Source organism: Humulus lupulus, chromosome 3 (assembly GCF_963169125.1).
Source record: "Humulus lupulus chromosome 3, drHumLupu1.1, whole genome shotgun sequence".
Classification (NCBI taxonomy): Eukaryota; Viridiplantae; Streptophyta; class Magnoliopsida; order Rosales; family Cannabaceae; genus Humulus; species Humulus lupulus.
This window is the reverse complement of record NC_084795.1, coordinates 50,388,570-50,401,892: the sequence shown is the minus strand read 5'-3', so window position 1 is coordinate 50,401,892 and position 13,323 is coordinate 50,388,570. Positions and strand designations below refer to the sequence as shown.

The window sequence follows — 13,323 nt, the reverse complement described above, 5'->3', positions numbered from 1 at the left end:
CGAAGAAAACGACATGTCGTTTTATCTCTGTCAGACAAAAACGACGTGTCGTTTCTTCAAAAGGGGTTGTTTTCTTTCCCAAAACGACACGTCGTTTTGACGAAAGGGAGTCGTTTTTTATATGAACGACACGTCGTTTTGACCAAAGGGAGTCGTTTTGATATGAAAAATGACAAGTCGTTTTATGAAAACGACACGTCGTTTTGGCATGTAAGGGTCGATTTTTATAGTGACAAACGATAAGTCGTTTTTGGTAAACTACAAGTCGTTTTTTGTAAACTACATGTCGTTTTTTGGTAAACTACATGTCGTTTTCTGAAATTTAAAAAATATATATATATTGGGGCGCGTGGGGGCGCGTGAGGGGTATTTTTTGGCCAAATTTTTCACCATTTCACTCCTATTCTCATATCCTACTATTTGTATATGTTTATGCACAAGATTAATCCATGAATTGTATTCATAATTGTATTTGTATTTAATCTTTTGTGGCATGAATCTTATTATATATTGTCAACAATTATTGTTTATTTTCTTGCCTGTCGTAAGAATAAGCATGTGAATTGTTTAGTAAAGAGGAACATTTAAATAATTATTTATTTAAATTTTGTGTTTTTTCCTCCAAAATTACATTAAGATCTATATAAGTAATTAATTATCCTATCGATAATAATTGCTTGGTAAGGATGCTTAATATGGTGAAGAAAATTTATTAAACATTATGAATAACAATTTATCTATCCTTTCGATAGTAAATTAATGTATTTGATTATAATGTTTAATAGATTGTTCTTACCTATGTATGAGTTCTATTTTGTATGTTTATCTAAGAACTCTAGCATACATAATGATCATTGGTTATTTTGCGATCATATATTGATGAGAAAAGAGCACAAATGACATGGTTTATCATAACATGTATTTAATAGTTATTGCTCTTGTTTCTCATTCAGCTGTAAGCATTCCTAAATCTCCTCCCGTCTTGACGCTGAATGCAACAAACCACAAGGAGTGGATTGAAAATATCACGATGAACTTGACCTTCATGAAAGTGGACTTGGCCTTGAGAATTGATGCACCATCTAAGCCTGCTGATGATGTTACTGAGAAGGATAAGAAATCTTACGAGGACTGGGAACACTCCAATCGTTGTTGCTTGATGCTTATGAGATATCACATGGACGAATTCATTCGTGATAGTATTCCCAAGTCTGAAAATGCAAAGGATTTTCTTGCTGCCATTAAGGAAAAGTATAAGAAATTCTCAAAGAATGAGAAGAATGAACATCTGAACATGCTGCATCACACTGTTTACGATGGTTCAGGTGACATTAGGGCTCACATTGACAAGCTCATGGGCCACTATCATAAACTTAAGGCCATAGATATGGACCTTGGTGAGGATTACATGGTGTGGTTGGTGATGGAGAACATTCCATCTCAGTTTGATTCAATCAGATCAAGCTACAATGCTCAGAAGGAGCAATGGACTGTTGGGGAGATGTCTACTATTCTTGCCAAGGAAGAGGAGGACATGAGAAAAGGTAGGGCAAGAAGTATCTCCATGGTTTGTTTAGAGTCCAATATTATTGATGTGCCCTCAAACACTTGGTGGTTAGATACTGGAGCTACAATTCATGTTACAAATTCCTTGCAGGCAGTGACAAACCGAAGAAGACCAAGTAGGTTGGAGGAGCATGTATACATGGGAGACGATACTAAAGTCAGAGTTGAATTTTTTGGGACTGTTAGACTGCAGCTAAATACTGGGCATTTTTTGGAGTTGCATGATGTTGCTTATTTACCCTCTATTAGGAGGAACTTGATTTCTGTATCTATTCTGGATAGACTAGGTTATAGTCTTCATTTTGAAACTGGAAAACTGACTTTGTATCGTGACTCTATGTTGGTTGGAAATGGAACTTTATGTGGAAACTTATATAAGCTTGATTTACATGATGTTGTTCCTGTTACTTCTACTTCTTCTTGTTCTTCTTCTCTTAATGCTATTGTTGGGTCAAAACGTGCAAGATCAGATTTGAAATCTTCTATGCTTTGGCATAAACGTTTAGGCCATATTTCTAGAGATAGAATAGAGAGATTGGTGAAGGATGGTGTACTTCAGGATCTTGATTTCTCTGATTTCATTGCCTGTGTTGATTGTATAAAAGGAAAGTTGACTGCCAAGGTTAGAAAGAGCAAGTCAGACAGGTGCACAGATGTATTGGACACTATTCATACTGATATTTGTGGGCCTTTTGTTCCACCTGCTATGGGTGGTTATAGATACTTTATCACCTTCATTGATGATTTTTCCCGGTATGGTCATGTTGAGCTCATTCGTGAAAAATCTGAATCTTTGGATGCTTTTAAGATTTTCAAGACGAATGTTGAGCTTCAAAAGGGAAAGAAGATTAAAATTGTCAACTATGATAGAGGTGGAGAGTATTATGGACGTTATGATGAAACTGGAAGGAACCCCGGGCCTTTTGCCAAATACTTGCAGGAATGTGGTATTGATGCAAGATATACAATGCCAGGGATGCCCCAACAGAATGGAATCGCTGAAAGGAGAAATCACACACTTCTTGACATGGTGCGTTGTATGTTGATTCATTCTAGCTTGCCAGAATTTTTATGGGGTGAGGCATTAAGAACTGTTGCTTATATCTTGAATCAAGTACCTAGTAAGTTCGTCCCAAAGACATCATATGAGTTGTGGTCGGGTAAGAAACCGAGTTTGCGTCATTTTCATGTTTGGGGATGTAAAGCTGAAGTAAGGCCCTATAACCCACAATCTAAGAAACTTGATCCGAAAACTATTAGTGGCTACTTTGTAGGTTACACTATTGGATCAAGGGGTTCCAGGTTCTATTGTCCTTCTCACACCACCAGAGTGATAGAATCAGATAGAGCTGTCTATTGTGAAGAAGAATTTGGTTCAAGTCAAGGGTCAAGAGAAATTGTATTCAGGGAAGAACGTGTTTATGTCCCTGTACCTGTTGCTTCCGCTTCCGCTCCTGTTGATGACCCTGTGATTGAACAGATTCCGATAGAAACTCATGATGAACCTCAAAATCAAGACCAAGATGATAATCTTGATATTGGGGATGATGAAGATATGGTGAGAAGATCACAGAGAACCCACAGGTCTGCTATTCCTAATGACTACCTTGTCTATTTACAGGAACATGAGTTTGATGTCGGAGACACTTTTGAGCCAGTTACCTATCAAGAAGCTATGAATAGTCCTCAATCTGTGTTGTGGATGGATGCAATGAAAGATGAGTTAAATTCTATGTCACAAAATGAGGTTTGGGATTTGGTTGAATTACCCAAAGGTTGCAGACCCATTGGATGCAAATGGGTGTATAAGATCAAACGTGACTCGAATGGGCAAGTGGAAAGGTATAAGGCTAGGCTTGTGGCTAAAGGCTATAGCCAGAGAGAAGGTATTGATTTCAAAGAAACATTTTCACATGTTTCCACCAAAGATTCGTTGCGAATCATTATGGCTATAGTTGCTCATTTTGATCTAGAACTCAATCAAATGGATGTGAGGACTGCCTTCTTGAATGGAGATTTATTTGAAGATGTTTACATGACTCAACCTATTGGTTTTGAGAAGTCTGGCAAAGAACACATGGTTTGCAAGCTCAAAAAGTCTATCTATGGGCTTAAACAAGCATCAAGGCAGTGGTATCTCAAGTTCGATATGATTGTCACTGCAAATGGATTCAAGTAGAATGTTGTAGATCAATGTATATACATGAAGGTCAGTGGGAGCACTTTCATTTTTCTAGTATTGTATGTTGACGACATCCTGCTTGCATCTAATAATTCTGATCTGTTGTCTGAGACAAAACAACTTTTGTCTAGCCATTTTGACATGAAGGATCTTGGTGAGGCTTCCTATGTGCTTGGGATTCAGATTCTTCGAGATAGGGCTAATAGTATTCTTTGTTTGTCTCAGAAGACTTACATTGATCGGATCTTGAAAAGATTCAATATGCATGCATGTTCTCCTGGGAAGGCACCGATAGTGAAGGGTGATAAGTTCTCAAAGGCCCAATGTCCACAAAATGATAAAGAGAGAGATGAAATGAAAGTCATTCCTTATGCGTCATTGGTTGGTAGCTTGATGTATGCTCAAGTATGCACACGCCCTGATATTGCTTTTGTTGTCAGCGTGTTGGGTAGATACTTGAGTGATCCTGGTCTTAGCCATTGGAAAGCGGCTAAGAAAGTCATGAGGTATCTTCAGGGTACAAAGGATCATATGTTGACTTATCGGCGAGCTGACACTCTTGATATAGTTGGGTTCAGTGACGCTGATTATGCAGGATGCGTGGATGATAAAAAGTCCACTTCAGGCTACATTTATATGATGGCTGGAGGAGCTGTTTCATGGAAAAGTGTCAAGCAGACACTCACAGCTTCTTCTACGATGGAGGCAGAATATATGGCGTGTTATGAGGCTACTTGTCAAGCAATATGGCTGCGGAATTTCATTTCAGCATTGAATGTTGTAGACTCTATTTCGAGGCCGCTGAAATTGTATTGTGATAACTCCGCAGCAGTAGCTTTCTCTAAGAACACTAGGAGTACTTCTCGCTCAAAGCATATTGATATAAAGTACTATTTTGTTAAAGAGAAAGTCGCTGAGTCCCTCATTTCTATTGAGTACACGCCTACCACTAGCATGTTGGCAGACCCACTAACGAAAGGCTTACCCATATGTGTATTTCTGGAGCATGTTGCTCGGATGGGATTGTTAGGAGCCTAGCTTGTTGAGCTCAGTGGGAGTTTTGTTATTATGTATCAAACATGCTAGTATTTTGTATGGATTGCTTATAGCTTGTGTTTTGTTATGAACATGCATAATGATAATTGAAGTTACTTCTTATTGTTGTTGTTACGTATATATGTTTATATAAGTATATACTATTGTTCATCGAAGTGACATGTACAAAAGGAGATGAATGCGCATAGTCTCAAATTAATGTACCACATGCATGTTTGGTTTAATGATTGTTATTGTTTTTGAATGTTTTCAAGACCGAATCATAAATAATATATTTATCCTATCGATATGATATTATATATGATTTATTAGACTGTCTTTTGTGATGGACAACATTATGGTGGTTTGATTATATTGTCCAAGTGGGAGAATGTTAGAATTTTATATGGACTAATATAATTACAAACATAATTCTATTATCACAATCATTTTATAGAGTGCCTACGAATAGTTAAAGACCATAATGAGATGGTTAATATTAATCTAATTGCAATTGAGGCACATGGTAGCACCCTAAAGACTATAGGTTGGCCCATTAAATCATAGTCCACCATATCTGATAATATAAGCCCAATAGGCCCAATAGGCCCAATATACCCCTTAGGGTAAGAAGGCATATGAGACATATATATTGAACATATATGTTGTTGGGAAACATACAGTGGCATATGGTTTGGTAAGGGTTGCTCTCCATAAGATCTCTCTTGTATTGTTTTTCTAATATTGTTTTGTGTAGATCGTGAGAGATTCAAGGATGAACATTGGAGACTCAATGTCAGGTATGTTTCATCTATATGTATTCAATTCAATGCTCTAAATAAAATGCGTTCCTGGATTGTTGTATGAGCATGCTATATTGACTTGAATCTGATTTATGGATTTATGCTCATAGTATTGTTTTCAATTTAACAGAACTATCTATTAAAAATCTAATGGTGATCAGAATTTGTTTTCCTTTTACTTAGCGTAGCAACAACAAAAATGTGTCTTGATTTTGATAAAGTTAGGAAGAATAAACTTCTTCGATTGAGATATTTGCATATACTATTTTTATTATTATAAATGAGAATCAAAATCGCAAAAATACATTCATGCATTGTGAATTCAATAGAATTCACTCTACAAGTCAAATTATTAAACAATCGCATATGTTAAAAGTAAAAAGGCTTATTTTGAAAAATAAAAATAAAAACACTTGTATATTTACTTATTTTCATTGCGTGTGTGTAGGAGGAGAGGGCTCTAATGCTTCTAATCCCATTGTATCATGAAGGAATCCTCAAAAAGAAAAAAACGACAGAAAGCTTTGAACAAACGACAGCGGCCCATTTTCTTAACAAATTATAGAATGCTCCGTAGAAAAAGGCGCGCCTCGACGATATACGGCGTCGTGGAGCCGTTTAAAGACACAGACAGCACTCTTTCTTTTTGTCTAATCGTCCGCAAAATAAGGATTCGTTTCTGGTTTATCCAATTTCCCATGATTCTCCAGTGGCAACCTTCACAGCCACACCCACAGCTGTCCCAATATTCTCATAAGGTAGCGCGCGCGTGCCGCCGACCAATTGGTTTGCTTACTTCTCTATCAGTACAGAGGTGAGTTCCTCGTGTTCTTCGTTCTTTTGCTCTTTCTACGCAACTTAAAATAGTCACTTATAATTAATTAGTATAATTAGGTTTCTTTGATGTTCTCGGAAACCAAACAACGGCAGCTTTACTCTCTGACCAAGTGTTCTTGAGCATTTGGCCTAAAACGTTAAGAGTTTTTGTTTTCTTCGGAAATAAACTTTGGCGTTTATGCCCTCTCAGATGGTAGATTTTTATTTTTTGGTTAAGCCGTGTAGATTTTTTTAGTGAGATTATTGGAAACCATAAAGAAATTAGGAGCAGCAATGAATAAATCTATAAATATATATATATATATATTTTATTTTGGTGCTAAACATTATAATTGACTTGCTTATACATTTATATATTAAAAATGGTTTGATTAATTTCATGGAATTTTTAGGCGAAGTGATAGGATGCATGCAACTGCAAATCCTGGAGTTTCTATAAAATCCATGGTAATAGAGCCTCCTTCACATCCTACCTATGATTTGAATGGTGTTATCAAGTTAGCCCTTGCTGAAGATGCTGGTGACCTAGGTTCGAATTGTCTTTTAATGTCTAAGCTTTCGAATTGCCATTAACATGTTGCAAGTTTGAAAATAGTCTGTGGTTTATTTGTAATGACTAGTTGTTACCCTTTTCATGATTTCAAAATATTACTGAGCAAAATTGCGTGCTTCCATTGCAGGTGATGTAACGACACTGGCGACTGTCCCATCAGATGTAGAAGTTGAGGCCCATTTCTTAGCGAAGGAGGATGGTGTCATTGCTGGAATTGCACTTGCAGAGATGGTGTTTCAGGAAGTTGACCCTTCTCTGAAGGTTATAAGTCTCTGCATTTTGTTTTCGTGGATTAAGTATGGTGTTCGAACTTTTTGTTGACATTTTGGTTTCCTTTTTGTGCGCCTTTCAAAAAAAAAAGGTAGAATGGTCTCAAAAAGATGGTGATCATGTTCACAAAGGCCTAAAGATTGGAAGAGTCTATGGTAAACTAGGAAACAGATATATTCAATAATATTTGAAACTTTCTTGGAAGATAGTTTTATAATATTGTATGCAGGAACGGCATACAGCATTGTTGTAGCTGAAAGGGTAGCTCTTAATTTTATGCAGAGGATGAGTGGCATAGCAACTCTAACTAAGGTAACGCTCTTTTAAAATTGTTTTCTAAGTACATCTAGCTATCCAAAAGTCTAAATCTGTACGTATGATAGAGATGAATGCATTGATTAATTTCAATGCAGTGAATTGATCATAGAGATCCAGAAGTCTAAGATAGATGGAAAGTATAATAATTTGAATCATGATCATCAATGCTTATATCAATATGTCTAATCAAGTAGATGTAAGGAGGAGAGATTTATGAGGCTCTTTCTTCCTGCAGGCAATGGCAGATGCTGCACATCCTGCTCTTATCTTAGAGACAAGGAAGACTGCTCCGGGTTTACGCTTGGTGGATAAGTGGGCGGTATATGTCATTTTCATATTTTTATGGTTATCATATTATATCATGTAATTTAATTTAATAATGACCTGTGAATTCTCATGTTATAGGTACTTATTGGTGGGGGCAGAAATCACAGAATGGGTCTATTTGATATGGTTTTAATAAAAGATAACCATATTTCAGCTGCAGGTAGTGTCACAAGTGCTGTCAAATCTGTAGATACATATCTAGAGCAAAAGAATATTAAAATGGAGGTTGAGGTAGGTCTTTTTCTTTTCCTTATGGTCAACTATTGAGCTTCTTATAAGCAAAAGTAAATAATGTTTTTCCCCCATTCACTTTCTTCAGTATTTTATAAAGTACTCTTGAATAAAGCTTTGATATTTACGTTAGTTTTTTAATCCACAATATTGTTCACGAATGCTTTTATTTTATATGCTTAATGTTCTTCGTTGTTGCATATATTTGTGGTTAAGTTACTAAATGTATATGTACAAAACACATACAATTCCAGATAACATTCTGGTGGTAAGTAAAGTGATGATCTGTTTTCTAGGTTGAAACTAGGACTCTAGAGGAAGTACAGGAGGTGTTACATTATGCATCACAATCAAAGACTTCTTTAACAAGAATAATGTTGGATAATATGGTTGTACCACTACCGAATGGAGATGTTGATGTATCTATGCTTAAAGAAGCTGTGAAACTGATTAATGGGAAATTCGAGACAGAGGTAGCTCATGATGTTCTTCAATTTTTTTTTTTATATATATATTTGTTCTTCAAAATATTTTAAGTTATTGATTCCTATTCATAAATATCGATAGAGTATTGTTAAACAAGAAACAAAATCAATGTATGGATCTACTTTACCAATATTGCAACAATCCATTGTCTACAAAACATGCGTGTAGCACAATTAAGATGTTAGTGCTTTATTACTAGGTCTGGAGATATGTATATGATTAAAATATTCGGTAATGTTTCCTCATTGTGCATTGATATTCACTCGTCAGTAGCAGTGACTTTCCTGCACCTATTCTGTTATCCCTTAGTGTTCCTCTTGGATATTGAATTTTAAAAAGAATTGTCAACGCTGTGATACTGCTTTTCCCTCCCAGTTTTCATCTCCTTCAGTCAAGTTATCAAGTTCCCTGTTCTTTGTTTAGTGTGTGGGAGCATCAGGTGCTATTTCTTTTCTTTCCTGAAACCATGATTGCTGAATTTAAAAAGTATTTAGGGTAATCCAATTCTAGTTGCATGTTGTCTATATCGGTTCTTTGCTTTCCAAAAAATAAAATCTACTCTTTGACTATCTGTTTCATGATGGTAGGCCTCTGGCAATGTTACTTTTGAAACGGTACACAAAATTGGAAGCACAGGGGTGACCTACATTTCCAGGTAATGTTGATACTCTTTTAATCTTTACTTTGTTGACCCAAAAGTCTACATATTTTTCCGTAATGAAAAGATTGGGAGGAGGGAAAGGAGGGATTGCGTACTAGGCTGGAGAAGTGTTTGACAAGATTGGCTATTACCACAACATAAGGAGGATCAATAGAATCTCTAATGAATTATAATAAATGCCAAAATAGTGATTGTGCGTTGTGAAATTGAATGCAAAACATAAGTGAGACTTAATGTGATTGAAGAATATATACATTTCTTACTGCATTAATATTCTCCCTTGTTATTCTTGCAAGTATACTTTATTCAAAATAAGTAATTCGCAAGCAATTAAAAGCTTTACAGTATTAAAGCTGGTTTCTTATGGTCTGCAGTGGTGCATTGACACATTCTGTGAAAGCTCTTGACATTTCCCTCAAGATTGACACAGAGTTGGCTCTTCAAGTTGGGAGACGCACCAAAAGGGCATGACCTTTCTTGATGTAATTGTGTCCTCTCATAAGCGATCCATCAGTATGTTAATTCAATCTTAGTGTTGTCAAATAATAATGATGCTAATGTTCTGAGAACACTCAGATCATAATCACATGGGCAAACAGTTTACAATTGAAAGGAATTCATCAATAATGTAAAATAAAAGCTTTAGATTGAAAAGGAAAGGAAATGTCTATAAAGAAAACAGGTCATAACAGACAGACCATCTTGGTAGTTGATAAGTGGGATACAGGTACGCCATAATATACTCACTACATGTGACTTCGTTGCCTCTTAGAACAGGCAGTTTGTCTTTTTGAAATGTCGGTTTGAATTTATTTGTTGTGTTCAATTTTGGTAGCATATAGAGCTTTAGTTTTTCAAAAGAGCTTTTAAGCATAATATGGACTCTATGTTATCCCTAGATAAAGTAGAATTCCCCTCAGAAAGTTTGTGCCAATAGACTTGTCTTTTTTTTTATCAAATAATAAAATTAGAGCGTATTGGTTTTGTTTTCATATTAAAATCGTACATTACGGTTTGATCTGGTGTTGCATGAGTGTCTCAAATCTGGGGAAGGTAGCTGTCCAAAAACCAAGAAAGCAACTTGATTTGATTGGGAATTGAATGTAAAAAAAATAGTGTGACTAGACTTTAAAACTATAATTAAAGAATCTTTTTTTTCTATGTGGGGGTGTATCGAATTAACACTTTTTTTTTTTTGGTTTTATACTAGTGTAAACTAAATTCGTCATTAAAGTTGCACATCATTATTTTTTATAGTTAGTAGCTAATTTGAAATGAATGCAGGCATGAGGCGTTTTGATGATAATAGTACGAATTAGTAAATTCTCAGATAACCTTATTATCCTTGTATGGTTATTTATACACAAATTAACAATAATATTATATATTTTTAGACAGTAAATTTTAATTCTGAACTATTTCTCAGTAACACTTCAAAAATCAGGCTATTAATTTAAATATTAAAATTATACAAAATTAACGAATGTGTTTTTTTACTGTGTGATTTTAGTTGAAAATTCATATAAAAAAATTAATGACTAATAACTAAAGTATAAGATTGAGTTTTGTCAAAATAAAAAAGTAAAATATTGATAAAATAAGTTTTATTTTTATTTTTTATTAATGAGTAATTTTGTATTTAAAAAATAAATTTTAAAATTCTTTAGAATATTTATTTACAATAATTGTAGAAATAGTGAAAGAAAAAAAAATGATAATACTAGTTACAACCACCAACCACTCTTATTGTATTCGTTGGGCCAACAAACCGGTCTTAATGTTTCTACTTTTCCTCTTATTTTCAAGAGGCTATTTCCTCCATTGTATTTTCTTTTCATTCATACAAATTTATCTTGTAAAGTCTTGTTTTCTTTCTATCTGGATCGGATCTATGATTCTATTTATTGTATTATTGTTTCTCTCCTTTACTTAAATTTATTCTTATACATATATATATATTTTTAAAAAACAATAACAAGTGAATTTAATCTTTCTGTTCTCAAAATAAAATTAAATAAAAAAAGGTCAACGGGGTTTTGATGGCTTTATCCCGTTGTGGACATCTCGTATTGGCTTGCAAAAAGTCAAATCAAAATGCCCCCCACATCATGGCTTTCTGTCCCTCTTTGCCTCCCAATTCACTCCCTCGTATAAATGGAATTAATCCAAAAATATTAACTCTTAAAATTTTTATTCCAATGGGTTTCCATCCATTCATGTCCACTAAAGTTACAAACTCTTTATGGGCTACGGGCTACCTAACATTACTTTCTATTTATTATTATTATTATTACTCTTTTAAAGAGAAAAAAAATTGAAAAAGATCTTGTGGGTGACATTGTGGTACCCAGATGACATCCTTTAAATTACTGTCCCAAAAAAGAGAGAGAGGTCTTTACTTTGGTTGAGATCTTGGTCACTAAGCAATTTGATCCAAACTTTGCTCATAGAAACAAGGAAAGAGAGAAAAGGATATTGGTATATTTAATTTTCTGTACTGTTTTATTTGCCATGGCAGTTCAGTTTCTCCAACCTTCTTGTATTCACAATAAATAACTAATTGATTTTGCTTCATTTAGATTACTGGTTCATGTACTGTTTTATAGAGTTATTATTGTTGAATAAGAACATTTAAAATGTGTGGGAGGATATGAACTACCAACTGTTATGCCTACATGAATATTGCCACCAAAAAGAGCATTGCACATTTATTAAAAGGATAAATAAACTAAAGAATTAGGGTAGAAGGAAACTATATTTAGTCAAAATCACCTGCCTGGACCCCAGAAAATGCTAAACTTTATATCTGAGAAGTGATTGGGCAAGGGGAATTGCATCTACCCAAATTAGAGGTTTGGTCTCAGTCCCTTTCTCAACCTTTAATAGGTATTTTATTCTCCGCCTGTCTTGTGTGCTGCTTGAATTCCATTCATTAATTGCATTGCAAATTTTGCAATTGCATTTATCAAATTTGGCGATTTTATTTTGGTATTTTAAATTGCCTATTTTAATATATATATATATATATATATGCACAGGAGTTCTATTAAAATATAATAAAAAATGACATAAAATATATGATAAAATTTCAATGGATACAAGAATCCAACAATTGTTTTAGTGTGCTAACAAATTTTCTAAGAAAGTAATAATATTATACCACCACTTACAAACGTGGCAATCTTAAATGTAGACTCCATCTAAATTATATCTAGGTTCTATCAGTAAGTAGAGCCGATTGACAGAAAAAAATTATATATAAAATATAATAGTTTCCATTCATGCATAAATGGTGAAATAAAGTGTTCATATAAGGAAAGCACTAAGGGCACCACATTAAGATCTTCTCTAATGCATGATCTAAATTTAGTATAAAAAAAATAATCAAATATTATATTTAACACAATATTTATAATTATATCCAATGTACAATAATATTCAAATTGATACAAAAATTAAACTATCATTAACAATTAAATAATTAATTTTTTTTTTAAATCTCATTAATGATAATTAATAAATTAAAATTTTTAAAATGAATCAATTACAACATTATATTTAAAAATAAAGATGTATTAAAGTCTCTCATTAATAATTAATTATAATAAATATATTTATTATCGTGTCAAATTTGATATATGCATATTTTTTTGTTAAATTTGACTCATCTAATATTAGAGAAGGTTTTTTTCCTTGATTTTTAAAAATACCAAAAATACAACATTGCATAACAAATTTAGCATTCTATTGGAAATGTTCGAGGTGAAAAAGTATTAAAAATTCAATCATCAAAGAACACATAGTGCTCAATTGTGAAGAAAACTCTTTAAAAGTTATTAGATATTTCAAATTTAAACTTGACAGACACCTATCTAAATGAAACCACGCAAAACTAAAGAAATTAGTAAAATCTAACTAAATATAAGCCCCTATGAATAAAACAATAGATCAAAAAAAACTAAAACCTACAAAACAGACGTATAACTTATTAAAAATATAAAAACACAAAATAAAAATATCATGAAAAGAAGAGAGAGATAATAAATGAGGCAAG

The 13,323-nt window shown here is 33.7% G+C and overlaps 1 protein-coding gene across 1 annotated transcript; it reads left to right on the top strand.

Moving 5' to 3' along the window:
* The first annotated feature begins 6,048 nt into the window (after positions 1 to 6,048).
* LOC133822677 (quinolinate phosphoribosyltransferase [decarboxylating] 1a) lies at positions 6,049 to 10,065 on the top strand. The gene is made up of 10 exons (XM_062255086.1): positions 6,049 to 6,400; positions 6,816 to 6,952; positions 7,104 to 7,237; positions 7,338 to 7,401; positions 7,476 to 7,558; positions 7,800 to 7,883; positions 7,970 to 8,122; positions 8,419 to 8,595; positions 9,196 to 9,263; positions 9,644 to 10,065. Exons 1-10 carry the CDS (start codon positions 6,072 to 6,074, stop codon positions 9,738 to 9,740), a joined length of 1,326 nt encoding a protein of 441 aa, XP_062111070.1. The 5' UTR covers positions 6,049 to 6,071; the 3' UTR covers positions 9,741 to 10,065.
* The last annotated feature ends 3,258 nt before the right edge of the window (positions 10,066 to 13,323 follow it).